The sequence below is a fragment of the Drosophila teissieri genome, chromosome X (genome assembly GCF_016746235.2).
Source record: "Drosophila teissieri strain GT53w chromosome X, Prin_Dtei_1.1, whole genome shotgun sequence".
Lineage (NCBI taxonomy): Eukaryota > Metazoa > Arthropoda > Insecta > Diptera > Drosophilidae > Drosophila > Drosophila teissieri.
Genome location: NC_053034.1, coordinates 2604000 through 2623894, shown reverse-complemented (window position 1 = coordinate 2623894; position 19895 = coordinate 2604000). Strand labels below are relative to the sequence as shown.

At 45.2% G+C, this 19895-nt stretch overlaps 4 protein-coding genes across 6 annotated transcripts in view; 2 read left to right on the top strand and 2 right to left on the bottom strand.

Moving 5' to 3' along the window:
- The first annotated feature begins 17 nt into the window (after positions 1-17).
- Positions 18-934, top strand: LOC122623009 (zinc finger protein 593 homolog). Its single transcript, XM_043801881.1, has 2 exons — positions 18-153; positions 215-934. The coding sequence occupies exon 2, from the start codon at positions 334-336 to the stop codon at positions 820-822; it is 489 nt and encodes a 162-aa protein (XP_043657816.1). The 5' UTR covers positions 18-153; positions 215-333; the 3' UTR covers positions 823-934.
- A 963-nt stretch (positions 935-1897) lies between these two features.
- Positions 1898-6834, bottom strand: LOC122623109 (cell division cycle 7-related protein kinase). 2 transcript variants are annotated; one of them, XM_043802051.1, is made up of 4 exons: positions 6573-6834; positions 5999-6400; positions 5709-5931; positions 1898-3914 (listed from the first exon to the last, which is right to left on the bottom strand). In XM_043802051.1, exons 2-4 carry the CDS (start codon positions 6318-6320, stop codon positions 2486-2488), a joined length of 1974 nt encoding a protein of 657 aa, XP_043657986.1. In that variant the 5' UTR covers positions 6321-6400; positions 6573-6834; the 3' UTR covers positions 1898-2485. The 2 variants fall into 2 exon arrangements, with proteins under 2 accessions (XP_043657986.1, XP_043657987.1); XM_043802052.1 differs by lacking the exon at positions 6573-6834 and having other exon boundaries at positions 5999-6516.
- A 359-nt stretch (positions 6835-7193) lies between these two features.
- LOC122623147 (calcyclin-binding protein) lies at positions 7194-8361 on the top strand. Its single transcript, XM_043802121.1, has 3 exons — positions 7194-7346; positions 7414-7586; positions 7734-8361. The coding sequence occupies exons 1-3, from the start codon at positions 7332-7334 to the stop codon at positions 8239-8241; spliced, it is 696 nt and encodes a 231-aa protein (XP_043658056.1). The 5' UTR covers positions 7194-7331; the 3' UTR covers positions 8242-8361.
- A 21-nt stretch (positions 8362-8382) lies between these two features.
- Positions 8383-19895, bottom strand: part of LOC122623145 (GAS2-like protein pickled eggs) — a 49435-nt gene continuing 37922 nt past the window's right edge. For both annotated transcript variants that reach the window (XM_043802118.1, XM_043802119.1), the window contains exons 4-10: positions 16640-16836; positions 16465-16583; positions 16095-16387; positions 13276-13383; positions 13019-13215; positions 12248-12900; positions 8383-12155 (exon numbers count right to left, since the gene is read on the bottom strand). In XM_043802118.1, the coding sequence (XP_043658053.1) occupies positions 10948-12155; positions 12248-12900; positions 13019-13215; positions 13276-13383; positions 16095-16387; positions 16465-16583; positions 16640-16836 (2775 nt within the window). In that variant the 3' untranslated portion in view covers positions 8383-10947. The remainder of the gene's footprint in view (positions 12156-12247; positions 12901-13018; positions 13216-13275; positions 13384-16094; positions 16388-16464; positions 16584-16639; positions 16837-19895) is intronic.

The window sequence follows — 19895 nt, the reverse complement described above, 5'->3', positions numbered from 1 at the left end:
TGAAATAAATACGAACAGCTGTGGGTCAGTGTGCACACACCCCGAAGTTTCCACATATCGATAGAAACCTATCGCCCAGGGATCGTCTCCAACATTCTTTGTGCGCATTAAATCTTTAAAAACTTTTAAAACACATTTATCCTCCCAAATAAGGTAAAGTTAATCACAAAATTATTGCAAAAGTATATCAATTGAATGTCTAAATGCATTGCAGGTATTAGGAAACCCCTAGGGAACCAGCAGAAGTTAAAACCCCACTGGCAACCAAAACACGTGCCAAAACAAACGTTCATATTTTCCGTACAAGTTGTAAATATATAAAAGGCCAGCAAAATGGGAATGGTAACAAAGCGCAAGAAGATGCACTATGGCGATACCCATCTTCAGAGGAGATGGCGTGTGCGGAATCGCCGTCGTGATCTCGACCAGATCGACGATGACCTGCGCACCCGGAGCGGTGAATTGATTAATCAGAATGTGGACCTCGAGAAGCCAGGATTCGCGCAGTTCTACTGCGTTCACTGTGCCAAGTACTTCATTGATGACACCGCCATGCAGGCACATTTCCGCACCAAGGTGCACAAGAGGCGACTCAAGGCCCTGGAGATCGAGCCGTACAGCATCGAGGAGGCGGAACGCGCCGCAGGACGTGGCAGCTTCGTGAAGCCGAAGAAGCGGTCGATGGAAACGCAGCCATCGAAGGAAGACGTGATCGCCGGCAAGAGGATCCGAGTGGAGGAGGTGCCCGAGGACACAGACGTCACCGATTCGCCCTCGACGTCCAAAACGAAGCGCAAGAAAGCCGAGAAAATGGAGACTTAGTCGGAAGGATGATCCAATTATTTGATCTAGCTTAGTTTTTAAGGCCCTCGGGGACTGGACTTTCTGGTTTCCCCCAACTGCTTTCTTTAAATACATTTTTTTCCTACCTAAATTCGATTAAAAATTATATTTTATTTGATGCGAGCAAAGGAGGCGGAAGATCAGCAACTTCAAACAAGCAGTTCAGCGCTAGCAAAAGGAACTGCTTGCAAAGCTTTAATTACCGTTACGACTTCTCCTGCAGCTCAAAAGTTCTCTCAGCAAACGGTCACTTTCTTCGTCCGTGCGCACCGGTTAACACAAATCGCAATGGCGGTCGCGCATAAAAATTGAAATTAATTAATTACCAGCTTCATTTGCCGTCGATAAGTGTTTCAAAGTGCAATTAAGCAGTGATCGCAGGTAGGGGCAATGCGTTTGCCCCGGTATTTCATGTTTAAACGGGTGAAATCGGCAAATTTCTGCAATTTCCCTATTCTCCTTTGGCCTTATTCTGCTTTGGCGCGCATGCGTATGTATGTGTGCGCGTTTCACCGGCATTCTCTCGCACCTAAAAGTGTGCAATGGTTTGTGTGCTGATCTTGTGCATTTTGCTATCGCGAGTGTTTTATTATAAAATCAATTATTTTTTGTTTTTTTTTTAAGTGATTTGTGCTGTGCATGTTATGATTGTGCCCAAAAAATATGATCACTAAAATGTGTGAGTAGTATAATCAATTATTTTTTTTTGTTTTTTTTAGTGCATAATAAATTATGTTTTTTTTGTTTTTTTTAATGTATAATCAATTATTATTTTTGTTGTTTTAAGTGATTTGTGATGTGTATGTGTTATATGAAATTAAATAATGTGAAATAGAAATGTGTATTTGTACATGTACAAATAGCAAGAATTATAAATGTACGAATTTCTAATTGGTAAGTGCTCTATTAATACACTTTAATTTATGAGTCCTATAGTTGTAACTTGTATGAGCTTGCCTTGACCAAGTAAAAAAATCCCGATGCATTTGTTTAAGGAAATAAATAATAATTGGTCCATGTTTCCATATGTGGATCAATGAAAATCACGCCTTCATTCAATCTTCATGGTATAAATATATTTTCGCTCTTATATCCTTGTTTCGCATGGTTTTCAGATATACAATTATTATACTTAGGTTACCTATAAGACTATTCGAACTATACAACATGATGGATAGTGCAGAACTTTCTGCCACTGGGCGGTGGTGGCCATGCACTTGGGTCGCCTTCATGATCCTAAATGTACAACAATTTGTAGCCTTTTCAGCCATACTTCATAATCAATCTCTCCTCGTTTGTTTTTGGTATTGGTATTCCTTGCCCATTGTTCATGATTGAAACGTTTCTTTAAATATATATATCTACATATGTATGTGTGTGTGTGTGTATGTTGTGTGGCTTGCGTGCTTCATTTGGTTTCATCTTCCTGCAGCTTGAGGTAAGTAAATGTGGCCGAGCGGGGCACTTCGACACCGTACACTGGACTGGGAGTTTCCCCTTGGTTATGGGTGCAAAAATGAGATGTGCTCGGGAGGTGGGTGTGTGCGGTCTATATACAATCATGATATGCGAACTGGGTATAGTCTATGTACAAGTGTATGTATGTTTGTATGTATGTATGCATGCATAGTGTGGACTAGTTTCACAGCTTGTTAATGGCCGCTTGCTGCAAATCAAGGGCCACCTGCTGCTTGAGCTGCTCCGGTGAGGCAGCCACCGTTTTGTGATTTTGATATCTTTGTCGACGCATCTTGCGCGGTGTTCCATTAGCCAGTTGATCTTGCTCCGTCTGCTCGGCCTCCTCGGCGGCCGTAAAGAATGGATGCTTTAGTGCCTCGTCGGCGGTGATCCGCTTATGGGGATTAATCTCGAGCAGACGATGCAGTAGGTCATAGGCGCTGGCCGGAAAGCATTCGTATGCATCCAGTGGCTCTGTCAAATATTCGCTGTCATCGCACAGGCAGTTGAAGAAGTATTGATCACAATTCCGGCATACTTCGCACCTTCCGTCCACAGATTCGTGGCTCTTGAGGAGCTTGGCATCACTGAAAACGGAACGATGGCGAAAACGCAGGCATAACTTTCGCAGATTCAGTGGCCTGGACCTCTGACTCAGGGTGATCATACGATCCAGAGCCAGGGCCGTTTTCCGTATCGCTTGATCTCCGAAAATGGTTACAATCTCGGCCAGAGCAATGAAATCGTTGGGTGCCTTGAAAAACGGGTACACCGACGACATGATCGAGAGGAAAATCACACCCGCCGCCCAAACGTCCACAGCAGTCGTCTGATCTGGGTACTTGAGCAAGACCTCGGGCGGCCGATAGCCAGGTGTTCCTGCCCTGGAGGCGTGCACCTCCTTCTTCATCAGGCAATTGAGGCAAACCGAGGGATTTGCAAAGCAGAAGCACTTGGCATTATTAGCCGCCGCTGTCGAGGCATTTCGATTCGTATTGTACTTGCTGCCCGATGGCGTTGATGGTGTTTGGTCCAGCTGCGCCAGTTGCGGCTGTTGTTGTTGCTGCTGCATTGGCTGTGGCTGGACGGGATTGGACCCATCTACTGACTGCTGCTGCGAATCGCTGGGCGCAATATCGTTGACCGGTTTCAGGGGCATCTTGCTGGAGTCCTCGTGCAAACGCATACGTTTAACAGCTCCACCCAAACCAGCATCCGCTGATGCACTTTGTTGCACTGCTTCGATTGATTCACGCTCGCGTGGTCGCTTGCTATTGTTGTTGTTGCTGGCGGCGGCGATGGATACGGCAGATCCGGAAGATCGCAGAGCCGGTGGGTTCACATGCTGGGCCAGGCCGAAATCGACCAGGAGAAACTCTCGCCGGCGTCGATTGTAGAGAAAGTTGCTCGGCTTCACGTCGCGATGGATGACATCGAACTTGTGGACATGACGCAGGGCCACCAGGAGATTGCGCATATACAGCCGGATCTCGGGCACATCCATGCGCGTGTAGAAGTCGTGGAATCGGTCATGCGCCATGTAGGGCATCACAAAAGCGGCGGAGGCGTCGCAACGCAGGCAACAGTGGATGCCCACCACGTTCTCCATTCCCCTGAAACAGAGCGGGAAAACAATAGATTAGGTATATACTCGTATGCAGCTATAGTTTTGATACGCAGCCATTAGCTTTAATTAACCAAGACAGTGATGATTTGACCAACATCCTGATTCCTTTTAATGATAGTATGATATGATTGAGCTAATCCTGCGTTGGATCGATTGAACTGAACAGCAGGATTAATCCATGTCAGCTTTACCTTCTTGTTTATGTTGCTTTGTTGTTGTTTCGTGTGGGAAAACCACAACACAAACAGAGACATCCACACACTTTCGCCCACTTCATTTTAGAGAGAGGGAGAGAGGGATAGAAAGAGAGAGTGACTCTTCGACGTCACGCAGAACCAGTGCTGACCTGATTTCTAGCTATTTTTGGCTGAATAGTTGTAATACATATAGCTTACACCTAAATTTGCCCCTTCTTAGTACTTAAGAAAAAATTGATTAGCTATTTATATTACAACTACTGAAACTGTCTGGGTGGAGTGTATCGGTATAACTTCAAAAAGCTCAAATGCACGAAGGACAAACCATCGATTTGATAAGCGACTTTTCTAGCCAGTCGCGCAGCTCGATTGTGGGCGATGGCGATGGGCGATACGGCAGATGCGATTTGCGAACTGGGCGCTGGGCCTTCGGGTGCGGAACAGGGAACAGGGCAAGCGGCATATGTGAATACGTGAGGGAGCACTCGGCATGGCCCAGTCATAATTATCATCGGCTGTGACGCAATTGGGTCTGCGGAATTTGCGCAAATTGCTTGAATAGACACAAAATCGTAGCTGGCAGTGGGTCTTCGAGGAGCAAAAAAAAGAAGATGGGCTGTGGACGATGGGCAATCAGGGGGCGGGCAGCCGGCTTATGTCAAACACGCAACGTCGCCCACACAAAATAGCCACTGCCCGCCCACTCGCTCTCTCCTTCCTATTTTGGGTGAATTATACAGCCAAGCGATGAGCTGACCGGTGACGAACGATACTGCCCCAAACTCCTCCGGTTCGAGGCGGTATTGAACCGATTTGGCCACCACCTAATCGCCTAATCTAATCGCCTGGCCCGGCAGACCAATCGATAACAGGCAGCTGGGATTGCAGGATATGCTACAGTCTGTACCGAAAACCACGCATGTGTGATGTGCGCGGGCTGTAAACAAACCGTACATCTGCCACACGGTAAGAAATTATGTTATGAGGACTTATGTCTGAGGTCTATTATGGCATTTTTGATTTGCGAACATGTTTAAATGCATTAGGCAGATGTGGGTTTCGAATTCGGAATTCTGTTCCATGCAAACCTAGTTGTTTTACGTGAGCCAACTTATAATTTTATGGGAACTAATTATAACACAGCGATATCAATCTGCTTCCTTTTCTCTCTGTGCACTGGCAGATGCGATTTTGCATAAACAAATGTGAAATGTATTCAGATCGAACATTTTTCGCATATCAAAGTGATGTGAAATGCGTAAATGAATGCAAAGAGAGATGCGGCATTTTTCTCGCTGTGCAGCGAGAGGGCTTCAATGTAACTGTAAATGGGCACGTGAATGGCGTGTGAAAGTGCAATAAACGAACGCTACAATCATGCCGTCTCGCTCGTTCGTGCGGCAAAATAAATTGCAATGACGTAGATGGAGCCGCTGCCGGCGGCTGACGTCGTTTAACGGCGTTTGACGCAGACGAGGACGAAGAAGCGTGCGTGGGTGGCTCTACCATCGTACCGAATTTGTATGCGATACTATAAGGATACGGCACAGGATAACAGAAAAGCAAGCAAGCGAGGAACCTACCCCATTTTGGTCATGCACTGCAGCTCCTTCATTATCCTATCCGGATGACTGGTGGGTATGTGATGCTTGATGGCAAACTTGCGGCGCAGACTGTCCGGCAGATGCGATTCCCGCCGCAGTGTGCCCAGCAGCACAGTGCTAAAGGTCCCGTTGCCAATCCGGCTATGCACATCGAACAGCTTGCCAATGTCCGGGATGCGCGTGAGGAGATCATTGATGGCTTCTGCAAAGGATTGCCAATTACATTAATTTGCTATACACTACACCTCACCATCCTCCCCTGAACTTACCTTCGCTTTTGTTGCGCGCCTGTTTGGTTGTACGCGGTGTGACGGGCAGACCCATGACTTCAGCTCCTATGGATTCCACAGGCTGCTCCTCCACGGACGCAGTGGATGCTTTGCCCACATGCCTGCCCGCGGTTCCAGTTGCCAGAGTGCTGGCATATTGCTGAACGGCTTGCCTCGGCTGCCGTTGGACTTGCCTTGGCGCGGCACGCCAGGATCCGCCTCCGTTGGCGTACACCACATTGGCGCTTGCCACACCCGTTTTGGGGCGACGATAGTGACTGCCCGGTGTTGCCAACTCCTGGCACAAAACGCGATCGGCCATTGTTCTTCAGGAGCACAGTATTCCTGGGCATCGGCGTGTTGATAGTGCTTGAACGGCTAATTGCGGGGCTAGAAAAGAGCCTGTAAAGAGCACAGATAATTTCGACAAGGAATTTATGGAAAATTTTGTTGTTGGCCAGGCCAAAGTGGAAAGTAAAGTGCTTCCGAACAGTTGGGACTTGAGGTTGACACTATGTCATTTGCCTTATGGACGGCCGGGCGACAGTGCCCAAAATTGTCAACGCCTACTCACTTGAATTCCTGCTTATCCCCAATCCGGTGTCCTGCTGCGCCGCCCTTTAATCCCGGAACTCTGGCTGTGGCGCAGCGTCCGTTGGTTGAAAGTGGATACCCTGGATGGAGCACATTAACAACTGGTCACTGGTCGTATTGTCTGGATTGTGTGGTCGGTCGGTCGGTTCGGCGTTCCGCGGGAGCTGAGGTGGTATCAAACCATCGATGGCGCTACTGATAATATCGATGGTTCAGTTCCAGCCGGTTCGATGCCATCGATGGTTTTTTCGAGACTATGGGGTCAGTATGATTGCCAGCCGGCCAGAATAGAATACCAAATACCTTGCACTGCCCTGAACTGGTCACACTGATTTGGCGGGAAAATCGCTTTTCCGGCGGAAGTCTGAGTTTAAGTCAACAACAAACTGAAAATTGTTGGTAATAATGGGGAATGATTAACTAGTTAACTGCTCCTTATTGGACCAAAACCGCGCTTATTTTTAATTTTAGTTAATCAAGACTATATATGTATGTCTTCTTTTAAAACAGTTATATATTTATTAATGAAATAACAAAAATGTTGTTACAAAGTGCGCCAAAATTGGCATTGAATATACCAAAAATACCAAGAAAGAATATTTTTCACAATGTGCTCCGTGCTCGCTACGCGTTACGCGTTTTTTAGTACATTCAGTACGGGCGCCGGCGTCATTGAATTGCTCGAAATTTCTGCGAACCTGCAAAAGTTTGTCAACGGTTATTGAAAGCAACACAGAAAATGTCACTCGAACAGGTAAGTCCGAGTGGTGCGCTCGATCAAGTCATCAATGAAATAACCCAACGCCTACCCAACCAAACAGCTGAAAAGCGATGTGGCCGAGCTTGCGGCCTTCCTGCAGCAGGCGAAAGGTGCCCGCGTAAAAGGCGTGCTGACCACCGCAAAAGCGGAGGCGGAACGGGAGATAGTTAACCTGGAGATGAAGGCCAAAATTGCGGCGGAGCGACAGGCAGCCGGGCCCAACGATGCCAAGAGGTGAGCAAAGTTGATGATACAAATCCACAGAGTCCGGGAAATCCAACGTCCACTAGGATTTCGAAATCTCTTCGGACGTACTCCATGTATTCTTGATTTCATTAAGCCCGCAATTACCACTAATGAATCCCCATTTTGATGCCCCAGATATCTGCACGAGCTGACCGACTACGGCTGGGACCAGAGCGCCAAGTTCGTGAAGCTCTTTATCACGTTGAACGGAGTGCAGGGCTGCACGGAGGAGAACGTGACCGTCACCTACACACCAAACTCGTTGCAGCTTCATGTGCAAGATCTTCAAGGCAAGGACTTTGGGCTGACCGTGAACAATCTGCTGCATAGTATCAATGTGGAGAAGAGCTACCGAAAGATCAAGACCGACATGGTAGCCATCTACCTAAAGAAGGTGAAGGAGGACGAAAACTGGGACGTGCTCACAGCCATCCAGAAGCGCCTGAAGCAGAAGCAGGACAGTGAACTGAGCAAGGATGGCGAAAATCCCGAATCGGCACTGGTCAACATTATGAAGAAGATGTACAACGATGGTGACTCCAAGACAAAGCAAATGATCGCCAAGGCCTGGACCGAGAGTCAGGATAAGGCGAAGTTTGGCAAGGAGACGGGCGGCGGACTGGATTCTTTCGGCGATCTCTAGATATGATAACAAACCTTGAAACCGACTATATGTATTGCTAAATACCTAAGCACTGCTTCGATTCCAGCACACGTTGTATATGTGGATAAATAAACACCCAGCTAGGGCATTAAGTTAAAACGAGTGGTGGTTTTCTTGGTTTTTATATATTTGTATATAGGCTTTTATTAATTAAATTCTTGTGATTAAAATCAATTATGCTGCTCTTCGCTTAGAGTACACCCTTGCGGTCTAATCTATTCCATTTGTAGTGGTTAGTTTGCTTTCGAAATGAATTGATAATTACACTTTAGCTGTATTCAAAATACACTTTATATGTTCTGCGATATATATCCAAGTACATATACATATATATATATTATATGCGATGCGATGCTCATCATGGCCAGCGCTCGAGAACCCGTGGTGCACTATCATCCTTTCTTTTGCTCGATTTGTTATCAACCTTTTGGCATGCAAATCGGGCAATTGCTTAATTCTCTATAATTATAATTACACCACGGGCCAGGTGTGTGTGTGTGTGTAAGGTGTTTTGTCTATGTGAGTGTGTATGTGTGTGTGTGTGTCTGTATTGGAACAATTTAATTGTTAAACAATTAATCATTAATTATTTTGGTTGCGATCTTTCTCGCCGCTTCGAGTTATCATATACATAAATTGGTATCATTTGGTGTACAATAAAAAGCTGAAAAACGCAACTTAAATTCAAATTCAAATACAAATTATATGAAAAGAATACAAATACAAAATGTAACTGATACAAGATATCGACAGACTGAACATTAAGGCCGATTTTACGAGTACATAAGAACTATACAACATGTGGGCAATTGGACAAACACAATTTACAATCTATATATATTTATATGCATAGGTACGATGTACTAAACTATATGTTAACATTGCTAAATCTAAAGAACAAAAAAAAAAATGAAATCATACAATAAATGTTCAATAGTTGTAGATATTTAAGGTTTCTGAAAATTATGCTATGGTTCGTTCGTTCGCTCAACGGTGCCATTAACTCTATAACGATTTCCTTCTGTCCTCTCAAAAGCTATGGTTTCTCAGTTATTTTTCTTTATTTGTGACCGTTTCTCTTGTTTTGTGTTTTTTGTATATTTTGAATGCTCGGATGAATACAGTGCGCTTTAGAGCTGTACTCGAAATCGCTTCCATTATAATTGAATTAATTTATCGTGTATTTAAATTCGAACTAACCATCCTTTAATTTCCTTTAATTTCACTACACCCCCGAAACGCACTGTATCCCATGAATGGTGTGTGTGCATATGTGTTTTTTTTTGCTGGTGCAGTTATGTGGGTTTGAAGAGCCTGATTTTGGAGTTCCCAGACCAAGGAGCACCCACTTATTGGAGTTGTTTTCTTTTAATGCGGGGGCGGTCGCTTCATTTCCTAGCTATGCTTGCTATATCCCTAACCGATCTGTTCTCTTCTCTTTTTCCTTCCTTGTATATATAGTAAATATATATAGAGCTATACTGTAAAAGTCGAGTTGTCTAAAAGCTATTCATCTTTCCAGATCCCACGATCTCTTCCTTCCACGATCGGTTCCTCTGTTCAAGCGTACAAAAATAAATGTATTCTGCTTCGCTACAAATCGAATCTGAAGAATTTTGTTGGCTTTACTTTAAAAATTTCTAGAAAACTAGGTATGCGTCCTCTATGTGTTTGCGATCGTGTGTGTGTGTGTTCTTTTATGCTTTTAAATAGATATATTCAATATTGTAATGCTTTTGGTTTTGGTGTAGATTTAAAATTCCTGTTCTAGGCCTAGACAAAAAATTGATTTAAAATTTTTACTCGAGTCTCAAATTTGGATTGTATATATGGTTGATTCATTACCCTAGATCAGCGCAGATCGAAGCTTGGGGTATATTGGGGGTATCCTAGCTCGACGCTAGATCTAAATACAAATCAAATGCTTATTTTTGGTTAAGAAAATGCTGTTACCATACAACGTCGCAAAAAATAATAACTGACTTATTTCGAAATGCATATAAAGCTGTTGGAAATCTGGAAACTGGAAATTCTGTATTAACGTAGTATATTGAGTGGTTATAGGGAAAGAGAATTGAGAGCTTATATATTGACGATTACAGGGGTTCAATACTCGCAGATAGAGAACTGTTTATAGGGGGGATATGCTTAGGAGTCTCTGGCTGCTAGGGATTCTGCCCTGTCTGTCCTTGAGGCAGTTTCAGTTTTCCTTTCTTTATTACTCGACCTTTAACGATCCTGATTCCGATTTGGGTATTAATCCTATAGCTATGGCTTTCCCCTGGGTTTCATTTGGATTGGAGTGGGGTAACCTCCGATTTTTTGCCTTTTGAGACAATGTTTCCATTAAAATTCTCCAGTTTTCATGATTTCATGATTTCGCATTCATATTTTTGGTTCAAATCGTTCAATGGCTGATCTCGTAATTCCCCATTCTCTTTCATCGGCATTCTCCTTTCTGATTCTTTACCTTTTCTCTGCTCTCCACGCACACACACACGCAGCAGCAGACAATTCCAGCTTGGCTCTAAACCTATCTTAACTATTCACTACCCACAATACCGAAGTCATATGACTTCACGTTACTTTTCGATCTTCATGCTCCTCTGCTCACTTGGAGGCTTTTCAGAAAACCCTCGACTTGGCTTGGAAACGGACCTGGACGCTTGGCGTCCGCCGGCGCTGTTAGTAAAGCTCTGTATGATGACGCACTGGCGCCGGAATCTTGGACATGCCCCTCTCTCGTCTGGGCGATACCACGCTGGCTGATCCAGCACCCGCTCCGGATCCAACTCCCGCATTTGAATGGTTGCTTTCACAGGAACTGGCGGCGGAACTTCGCTTGGATCGCGCCTTGGCTGGAGGAGAACAGCTCTCCGAACGCTCCAGATTACCATTGCTGTGCACCCAGGCCGTGGTAAAGTCCTCGTAGACCGGTGTCTTTTTGCCATTACTGTTGATCTTATTCGCTGCTGTTGCCGATGATGCACCACCTGCCTTTGTTTGGTTACCAGCCGCATAGCGTGAAAGTAGTGACTTCATCTTCTCCAGAATCTGGGCATCGTTCTTCGCGCTGCTGGCTGCCTCCAGGAGTTGTTGGGCCAACGGCGACGAAGCGTGGTTCTTCACGGGCGACGTGGTTAGCGAACTGGTGCATCCCGGTGCTCCACTCCTCACACGACGCCCATTACTGTCGTAGAGAATTTGCGATGAGCGTCCTTTGCCATTGCGCTCGAAGGAACCAGTTGCTCCTGTACCATTTGTGGGTGCCACAAAGGTATCGGCGGTGCAGGGTGGTCTTCGTTTTGGTGCCCCCGTGGTTCGTCCACTCCACGTATTCGTGACATCACGCACCATGGGCAATTGGGTAGCTTGACGGGATCGGGGCGGTGCCACCGGCGTGGGCGTGGCTCCGGTAGAGTTGCGAACTCGAACGGATCGATAAACCGGCTGTTTTCGGCTAAAGGCTGGAGCCGGTAAACCAGATCGGCTGCTCAAATCCTGCAGGCTTCCACCGGCACCGCCACATGTACTGTTATCGATGCTGCGGCGACGACGCTGCGCCAACGGAGAGCGCGGAATCTTGCTGAGATTAGGTGTTGGATTACCCAGAGTGGTAGCCACAGACTGATCCTCGGTCTTGGCAATGTCCACGGTGATTTCGTCATCGGTTATAAAGACACCGGATTGCTCAAATTTGTCATTTAGCTTATGAGCTCCGCTAAGAATCGCCGGCAGCGATTGTGGGCCATCGCACACCGAGTAGTCCTCATGGTCCTCCTCGCGATCGTGGCCATTTAGATCCTCCTCTTCAAGAATGTCCGTGGTTGTCTTCTCCGCCGGCTCATCAGAGGGCGAGATCTGCGAGTCACTTGAGGTCTGATCCAGACGCGCTAAAAATAATAAGGGTGTTGAATGGGAACATCAAAAATCATATAGAAAAACCCCATGCACCTTAAGGAAAAGTTTAGATTTCGGAACTCACCATTGCTTTCAGCGTCCTCAATAGAAGCCTGACTGTGCAGGGACTCTCGTTTTTGGGCTCCCGATTGGATGACTCCCAGACTGCGGTATCCTTCGTCACTGATCTCACTGCCATTATCGCTAATGTTCTCGAATTTGTTGGCGCCACCCTGTTCGCTCACGACTCCCGATCCTCCGGATCCTGAACCGACACCTCCTGCCGCCGAACCGACACCAGAACTACCGTTTGCCTCCTCCAAGGAGCAACTGTAGCCGGGCAGCGATTTCGGACCACTGCTGTACGAATCCAAAGAGCTCTGTTTCTTGCGCATATCGATTAGTCGGCGAGGACTTGGTGACATAGAGCGCCTGGTCAAGCTAGGCGATCCAAGCAGTTGGCCGCTGGAGGCGTCTGTGGTGACTGCCTGGCTGGATCCCGTCGCGGATGCACTGCCTCCTCCGTTCGCCTGCTGGTTGAGGAATTTGCGCTGTGGTGTCGGACTGCGACTGCGGTATTTTCCCGAATTAGGCGACAGACTGTGACCGTTCTGGAGAGGTGGAGGCGCAGGCACGCCCACAACTCCTGTTCCACATGATGATCCTGTTCCCGGTATTGTTCCGGGTCCTCCATTGCAATTGGGACTGTTGAAAACGCGTCGAGCTGCTGGCGGTGACCTAAAAATAAAGATATCCCAAACATAAGTGTGAAGATATTGATGATTTTAAAAGAAACCAATGCTTTAAATATCACGGAATATATTAGAAAGTTATAAAATAATAAAGGAGTACTTACCTTTCGAATATCACCTGCGCCTTGTGGAGCTCGATGCCGTTGCTCGGATTGTGATTCGGTGACTGACGGGGAATGAGGCGAGCGGCCACGGAGCTGCGATGTTGGGCACGGCAGCGGCACGGATCGTGCTTATCCAGATAGTGTGATAGTGTGTCCCAACCGCCACCGACGCGCACCATCACGTGGGAACGAAGGATCTAATGGAAAATGTCAATGGATTCAGCTTAGAACGATAAATTTTGGATTCAAATACTCACCCGCACAAAGATGAGAACTTTGGTGTCGCCAATACGATATTTGCCCTCCGACACTCTGACCATGGGAAATTGCGAGGGGCATGTGCACTTCTCCACAAGATCTCTGACCTGTTGATGAAATGAAAAGTATAAAATAGATTAAGATATATTAATTTCCGTTGAAAACATTAGCGATCAAAAATAATTAATAGTCAACTTATTAAATATGCTTTAAATGCAATTGATCAGCTATAATAGTCCATTGCCAACTAAATACGTTTCAACAAATGACCATATACATGAGTAATGATGACAGGTATTGTAATTGAAATTAATTGAGTTAATTAGCATTTATCTGTATCACTACGTATTAAGTGAAACGAGTGTGAACCAAATATGTGAAGCAACCAATACGCGAGCTAAAAATGTTCTCAGTGGCACTGTACCAGTTCCCCAATATCGGCGGACGAAGAAAAACTCTTGACTCCAAGTGTCCAATCCGCGGCTTCCTCCCCCCTCGATTGACCCTTAGCATTGCATAAGCCTGACCCGATCAGTTCCCCGACTTCCTAACTCCCTGACTTCTGCAGTGGCAGTTTGTTGCAGTTGCAGTTTGCCCAAAAAACAGGAAGAGGAGGTGGCGGTGAAGGTGGAGATGGAGATGGAGGAGATGCAGAAGCAGAAGGAGCAGAGCGACGAGCATCGGGGTCACCAAATAGTTTTTCACTGCATAAATTCACGCGCTGCCATTGTCCAACAAACAAATGATCCGCAGGGGCGGCGAGTCGAGAGAAGAGGGCGGTCTACGAGGGACACCGAGGGGTCTACCCTTGCCCTAGGGAGCCATGGGATCCATGGGATCCATGGCAAGACCATTGGCAAGTCAGCATTGGCTCCACCATCAGCAGTACGTCCCAGCGGGCGGCGGCAGACAAACAAATGACGACTTGGCCTGGCCTGTCTTTGGGTCTGATTCTCCACTGGCCGAAATTCGAGTGTCATTTGCGAAATAAAATATTTAGATGGGTGCCAGAGGTGACCCCTATTTGTACCATCTATAAATCATTTCATCACTATTTATTTAATAGCTTTTTCCATTTTCACAATATTTCGAAGTTTCTCATGACTTGCAGTGTATTTTTGTTTCTGGCCCTGACTGCAACCCCACCTCCATCCTTATCCTGACTTCTTTGCCAGCAGCTCGGTCTCCCCGATTGTGAGTCGAACCCATTGCTACTGTAGTTTGTGGCAGCTTGGAGCTGAGCAGCAACGCATTGGCACCTTTGAACTTTTGCAACTCCTTCTGGGCTGGGATGCGTGCTTAGGTGGAGCTGAAGCTGGAGATGGAGCTGCTAAGCTGCTAGACCAACTCCAACTCCAACTGCAGCTCCATGGTGGCTCCAAGCTGGAACCGACATGACAATAAATCTTTTGGTTGGTGGGGATGGTGGAAGGTGGGCCAAGCAATCCAGCCAGCGATCCGCCAGCGATCCGCCAGCGATCTGCCAGAGATCGGGGATCGGCGTGACTCTGACGCATACGAGATTAGCTGGCCATGGATTGCGATGGGGATAGCGATGTGATCCTGGCCTAACCATAAATCGCATGCCACCAACTAACCAACAGCAACTGGAGACCGAAAAGACAGACAGCGGCGATGCGGACGTGCCAGTAGCTCCAAAGCTCCACAGCTCCACAGCACTACAGCTCTACAGCTCCAGACTTTTGGAGTCGACAAATGATCGTGGCTTTTTCTTTTCATTTCTTTTTGTTTCGTTTCTGCTGTTGGTGGCACATCATTTGATTTTCGACAAGTTGTTGAGGCTATTTGCTGATTTGGCTGCTGCTGTTGCTGCTGCTTTTGCTGCTGCTGCTGCACAAATTGATTGGCTGCCTCGGAGTGGATTTTTGCTGGAGAAGGAGGACGGTACGATGGAGGAGGGGAGGTCCATGTCCATGTCCAGGTCCATGTCCCATCCATCCAGCGACCATCCATCCGCCAGCTGTCGAACATTGTTGCTGCTGTTGCTGCTTTTGCTGTTGCTCATGTTGCTGCTGCTCATGTTGCTGTTGTCAATGTTGCTGGCGGCGTGAGGAAATGTTTGCATGGCTTTCATTAGTTTGGCCGTCAATGATTTTCCATTGCGCCTGACCAATCCGCATCCTTTGTTGCTTACTGCTGTCGTCGTCACACTTGCAATTACATTGACAATTGCAATTGTTGTAATTGTTGTTGGCACCATCGTCTTGTCAAATTAATTTGACATCTCAACATGGCAGCAGGCAAATCTGGAAAACCCTCATAACACCCCATCAAAAAAAAAAGAAAAGTAGACAAAAAAAAATAACCAAAGTTCCAGTTTCAATTGCTTCTGATTTGTTTTGGTATTGTTTTCGACGTGTTTTTTTTGTATTTTTCGTAACTGGAAACTTAGCCATGGCTAAAAATGGACATGAGCAAACTAGCAACAACAGCAGCCCAAGCAAAACAATAACAAACAAAATCGTGAGTTGAGCCCTCTCAGAAAATAAGTAAATAGAAAACAAAAACAACCAAAATATAAAAGAGAAACCCAAAAGTGGACATTGGGAGTGGGACTGGGACTGGGACACCAAAGGAACGGGAACGGAAAGCCCTGCGGGAAAATGGAAAACCAAAAGCGGAAAGATCGGACACTGAACACCAAGTTGGTTGCGCTTATTCTGCATCATAAACCGAGTTGGTCGCACTTAATTTCAAGAATCTGGCATGTTGCGTTTATTATGTATATTCTAGTTGGGTCACCCAACTTGAATCAAAAATGTTTGAAATTTATGAAAAATCGATTCGCTTCACTCACCATTTCGTCGAGGCTCTTCAGATCATTAGTGATTATCTGGGGCTGGGGTCCGTACATCAGCACGGGATTCTGGTCGCCATCATCCTCGGTCTCCGAATCATCGCTGTCATCATACAGATCCGTCTCCACTGTGGTCGTCGTTATTGTCGTCGTTGTGGCCGCACTATTTCCGGAGTTCAGTGCCTCCGTTTGGGTGCCGTTTTCCGAGGATCCAGCTCCATTGGCCTTGATGTCCGCGGCGATCTCCCGATCGATTTGTCGCTCCATTTGCACCAGCATGGGAGCCAACATTCCTAGTCGAATAGAATAAAATAGTTTCCATATTTTTTTTTTGTTTTATTGTTTTACTATGCATAATACGGAAGCTTACCAAACTTGGCTCCCCGACGTGCCACCTCCAAAAGGCACAGGATCACGTGCTTTTCGTTTTTACGCATGATCAGATCGTCCGTTTCGAACAGCAGGCACTCGATGATCTTAAGGCTTTTTCTGCACCAATAATATAAGATTACAAAGAGTTAAGGTTGCGAAGAGATTGAACGCACCTGCACCAGGTTATAAAGTTGGAAACATTGTCGCGGGCAAAGAAGGTGCCACTTTTGGCGGCCGGAAGGTAGTGGACATTGCCCATGGCCAGAATTGGACCCGCCAGGCCCGAGGTCATCGAGCGGGTCATCGATTTGTTGCGCGCCTGCCGCCGTGCCAGATAATCCTCAGCCGCCTGTCTAACATAATTTGCGTGCTGCAAAATACAAAAAAGAAAGAACGAAGTAGAGGCATTAGCATTAGCATTAGATGACGAGATGATGCAGAAATTCCCAATGAGCACGGCAAATAATTCGCCGAGTGCGTCCGAGTGAAAGTCAAAAATACAAAACTAGAAAACGTTTTATTTTTAAGCTCCTTAGGAATTTAGCACGGCATTTTTAGGCTGTCTCCCCCCTTTCGAATTTCCCGCGATCTTGGCCACCACATTTGCTACCTGCAATGGGCGTTGAACGATCAACGTCGCGACAATGCTATTTATTTGTGCTCTTCTGGGGTAAATGGTATTTTAGGACACATTTGGACACAGCTTGTTGTTGTTTGTTTCATCCTGGAGAGTAGAACTGCATCCTAACGAAGTAAAACTGTATGTTTTCAATATGTACATTTCGAATCTTACAATGTGGGCGCAACATTGTAATCCCTGTGTTCCAGGGCTATAATTTGCCATTGGCACATTTGACGTTTGGGGTTATGTCATCCGCAATGCGAGTTCCCTGGTTCAAAACAAAAAACAAAACAAAAAGAAAAAAAACCTACAAAAATTAAGCTCCAATCCCATTCGGGGCGAAAACAACAACTGCAATCGTGTCTCGACGTGTCATGCATTTCCATTTGCATCATTCCATATTCATTTATGCACACTTTGTTGTAATAATTTAATATTTAAACAATATTATTATTTCTGCTTCTTACAGCGCCTCTCTTCTTTTATGGATATCTGACAAATGCTTTATTTGGTGTTTATTGTTTCACCTTACCATAATACCCTACCCCAAATAAGGGCAACAGAAACTGCAACAAATGCGGTGACGATGATGACGCTCTGCTGACGTTTGCATGCATTTATACATACATACATATGTATATCTCAAGGAAAGCCAGAGGAGATCAAATTGAGATCGTTAACTAATTGCTAATATGCATATCATCAGTTAGAAATATTCTACGCTTAAAATATTGTATAATCAAGATAGTGAGAACTGTATAAACACATTTCAATACTTAAGTATATATTACTTAAGTACATATACATTTAACTAATGGGAAAAGAGTATTTCCAAGTCGATCTGTTGATTCGCTACCTTTTTGTTTTTAAGGCATCTGCCTCTTTGGCTTCTTCTTTTCTTCCTCTGTGGCTCTTATCATGCCGCTTGCAAGGTAAAGCTGCAACGCCCACAACCTATTTCGGCAACCCAGAGGCGTTAAATGCATCTCTCTCGCCCCGTCTCTTTCCTATCTCTCTTCCATCTCCCTCTCTCTCTCTCGCTCTCCTTGAACAGATGCGCTACCCACGAAGTTTGTTTGGGCCTTGGTTTCACTTTGGCCGCCAGCTTAGAACCGAAGCCTTAACACAGGCACAGTCGTGAACATATAAATATTGTTTCCGAATAATGCGTTACTGCTTTTAGATAAAAAATTGTTGTTATGTTTAAACATAAAATTTTGCGATCGTTTAATTCCTATCTATGTGTTAGAAAATATTTAACTTTAAATTTAAACTATAACCTTGTGTTCTTTTCATGATTTCGGAATACAGTTTTGATTTCTGTGTCTTGAAGTAGGAAAACCGTAAGGTGCTCTTTGAAGACCTCATATCTTAGTCACTACTGTGGGTGTCTATATGTGCAGGTGAGTGTGCTTGCTGCAGCACCACTCCAATGTTTGTTTGGCTTCTTCCTCTTCTGAATCCGAATCCGAATCTGAATCTGAATAATGCATGCAGAGTGGCGCGCGACAGAGACGGACGCACATGCATATTTGATAATCGCAGCATCACATTTTCACTTTCGAAATTCGACAGTTGACTGAGGCATTGGATAGAGGGGGTGGACGGTTGTGGAAATGGAAATTGTTATTATGACATCAAAACTTTCTTGCATCAACATCAGCGGAGAGCACGTGCCACTTGTTGTTAGTTTTTTTTTTTTTCTTTCTTTTTCCCCCGTCTGGAGCAAGTGCAAGTGCAGTTTGCTGTTGATAAATCGATATTGGGACACCGGAAAAAATAAATCAACGGCCGCCAGTTATCTTATCTGCTATATAGTAAAAGCAAAACGAACTAATTCGATTGGAAATGGAATCATTTGCCTATAACTGATCGGAGAATCATTTGGGGTCACCAAATACAATCATTAGCAAGTGCAGTATTATATGTTTAATCCATGGTTTTAAAACACGTTCTATACCATCAAAGACTGGGTTCACCAACCACTATCTTTTGCAAAATCCTTCTCAGCGTGTGGGCTTTAATTCAGCTATGAAAATTAAAGGTGTAACTGCATCAACTTTGTTTTCTTATCCATCTAACCCAGTGAACTGACATACACATCCGCAGACACATCCGCATCCGCCTCCGCCTCTTCAGAGTCAAGTGTCGAAGCAATTAACATGACTCTTCTTCTAGTTCTACTTAGTCTCCTTATCCATATGGTTCCCAGTTCTGCTCTGGTGTTTTCTTTTTTCCCTGGGAATAGAACGTTGAGTGGGAAAGAGATGGAAAGTGGGTCGACCTGTAGTCCAACGCCTACCGCCCACGACACTCAATCTGGCCACGCCCCCTTCATATTGCAAATACGTGACGGTGATGCGGTGCAAGAACGAGAAGAAGAAGAAGACAGCAAGGAGGCAGACGAAGAACTACAGTGATACTTCCATCAATCGAACTATACGTGATATTACAACAAAAATGAAGTTAATTAGACGTCGAGTACATTAACATTTTGCTCCTTCACCTATGCGTCGCCTCAAAAGTGTTTCACTTAACGAGACTTTGAAATAGGGAAGTTCGTTAGAGTTATGGATGTTCGACTGTAAATGGTGTGTGCGCAAAAAAAAAAAAGGAAAAGAGAGGGCGTTATTACAGGTACGTAACGTCACGTAATTAGCTTAGATTTTTCTCTATTTTTTGCTGCGCTTTTGCCTGTGCACAAAATGTATGTCAATATGGCGTTAATAACATTACATGACTACTACTTAAAGCTATTGCAAAAAAAAAGAAATAAACTGCAACAACAGAAATAAACTCTGTCGCAT

What these genes read in the sequence shown, in the direction of transcription:
- LOC122623147 (XM_043802121.1), top strand. An exon ending in GGGCCCAACGATGCCAAGAG is followed by an intron (nt 7,587 to 7,733) that starts GTGAGCAAAGTT and finishes TTGATGCCCCAG; the next exon opens with ATATCTGCACGAGCTGACCG.
- LOC122623109 (XM_043802051.1), bottom strand. Translation starts at nt 6,320, where the DNA reads ATGGCCGATCGCGTTTTGTGCCAGGAGTTGGCAACACCGGGCAGTCAC. An exon ending in GGCGCGCAACAAAAGCGAAG is followed by an intron (nt 5,932 to 5,998) that starts GTAAGTTCAGGG and finishes AATCCTTTGCAG; the next exon opens with AAGCCATCAATGATCTCCTC. An exon ending in CAGTGCATGACCAAAATGGG is followed by an intron (nt 3,915 to 5,708) that starts GTAGGTTCCTCG and finishes GCTCTGTTTCAG; the next exon opens with GGGAATGGAGAACGTGGTGG.
- LOC122623009 (XM_043801881.1), top strand. Translation starts at nt 334, where the DNA reads ATGGGAATGGTAACAAAGCGCAAGAAGATGCACTATGGCGATACCCAT.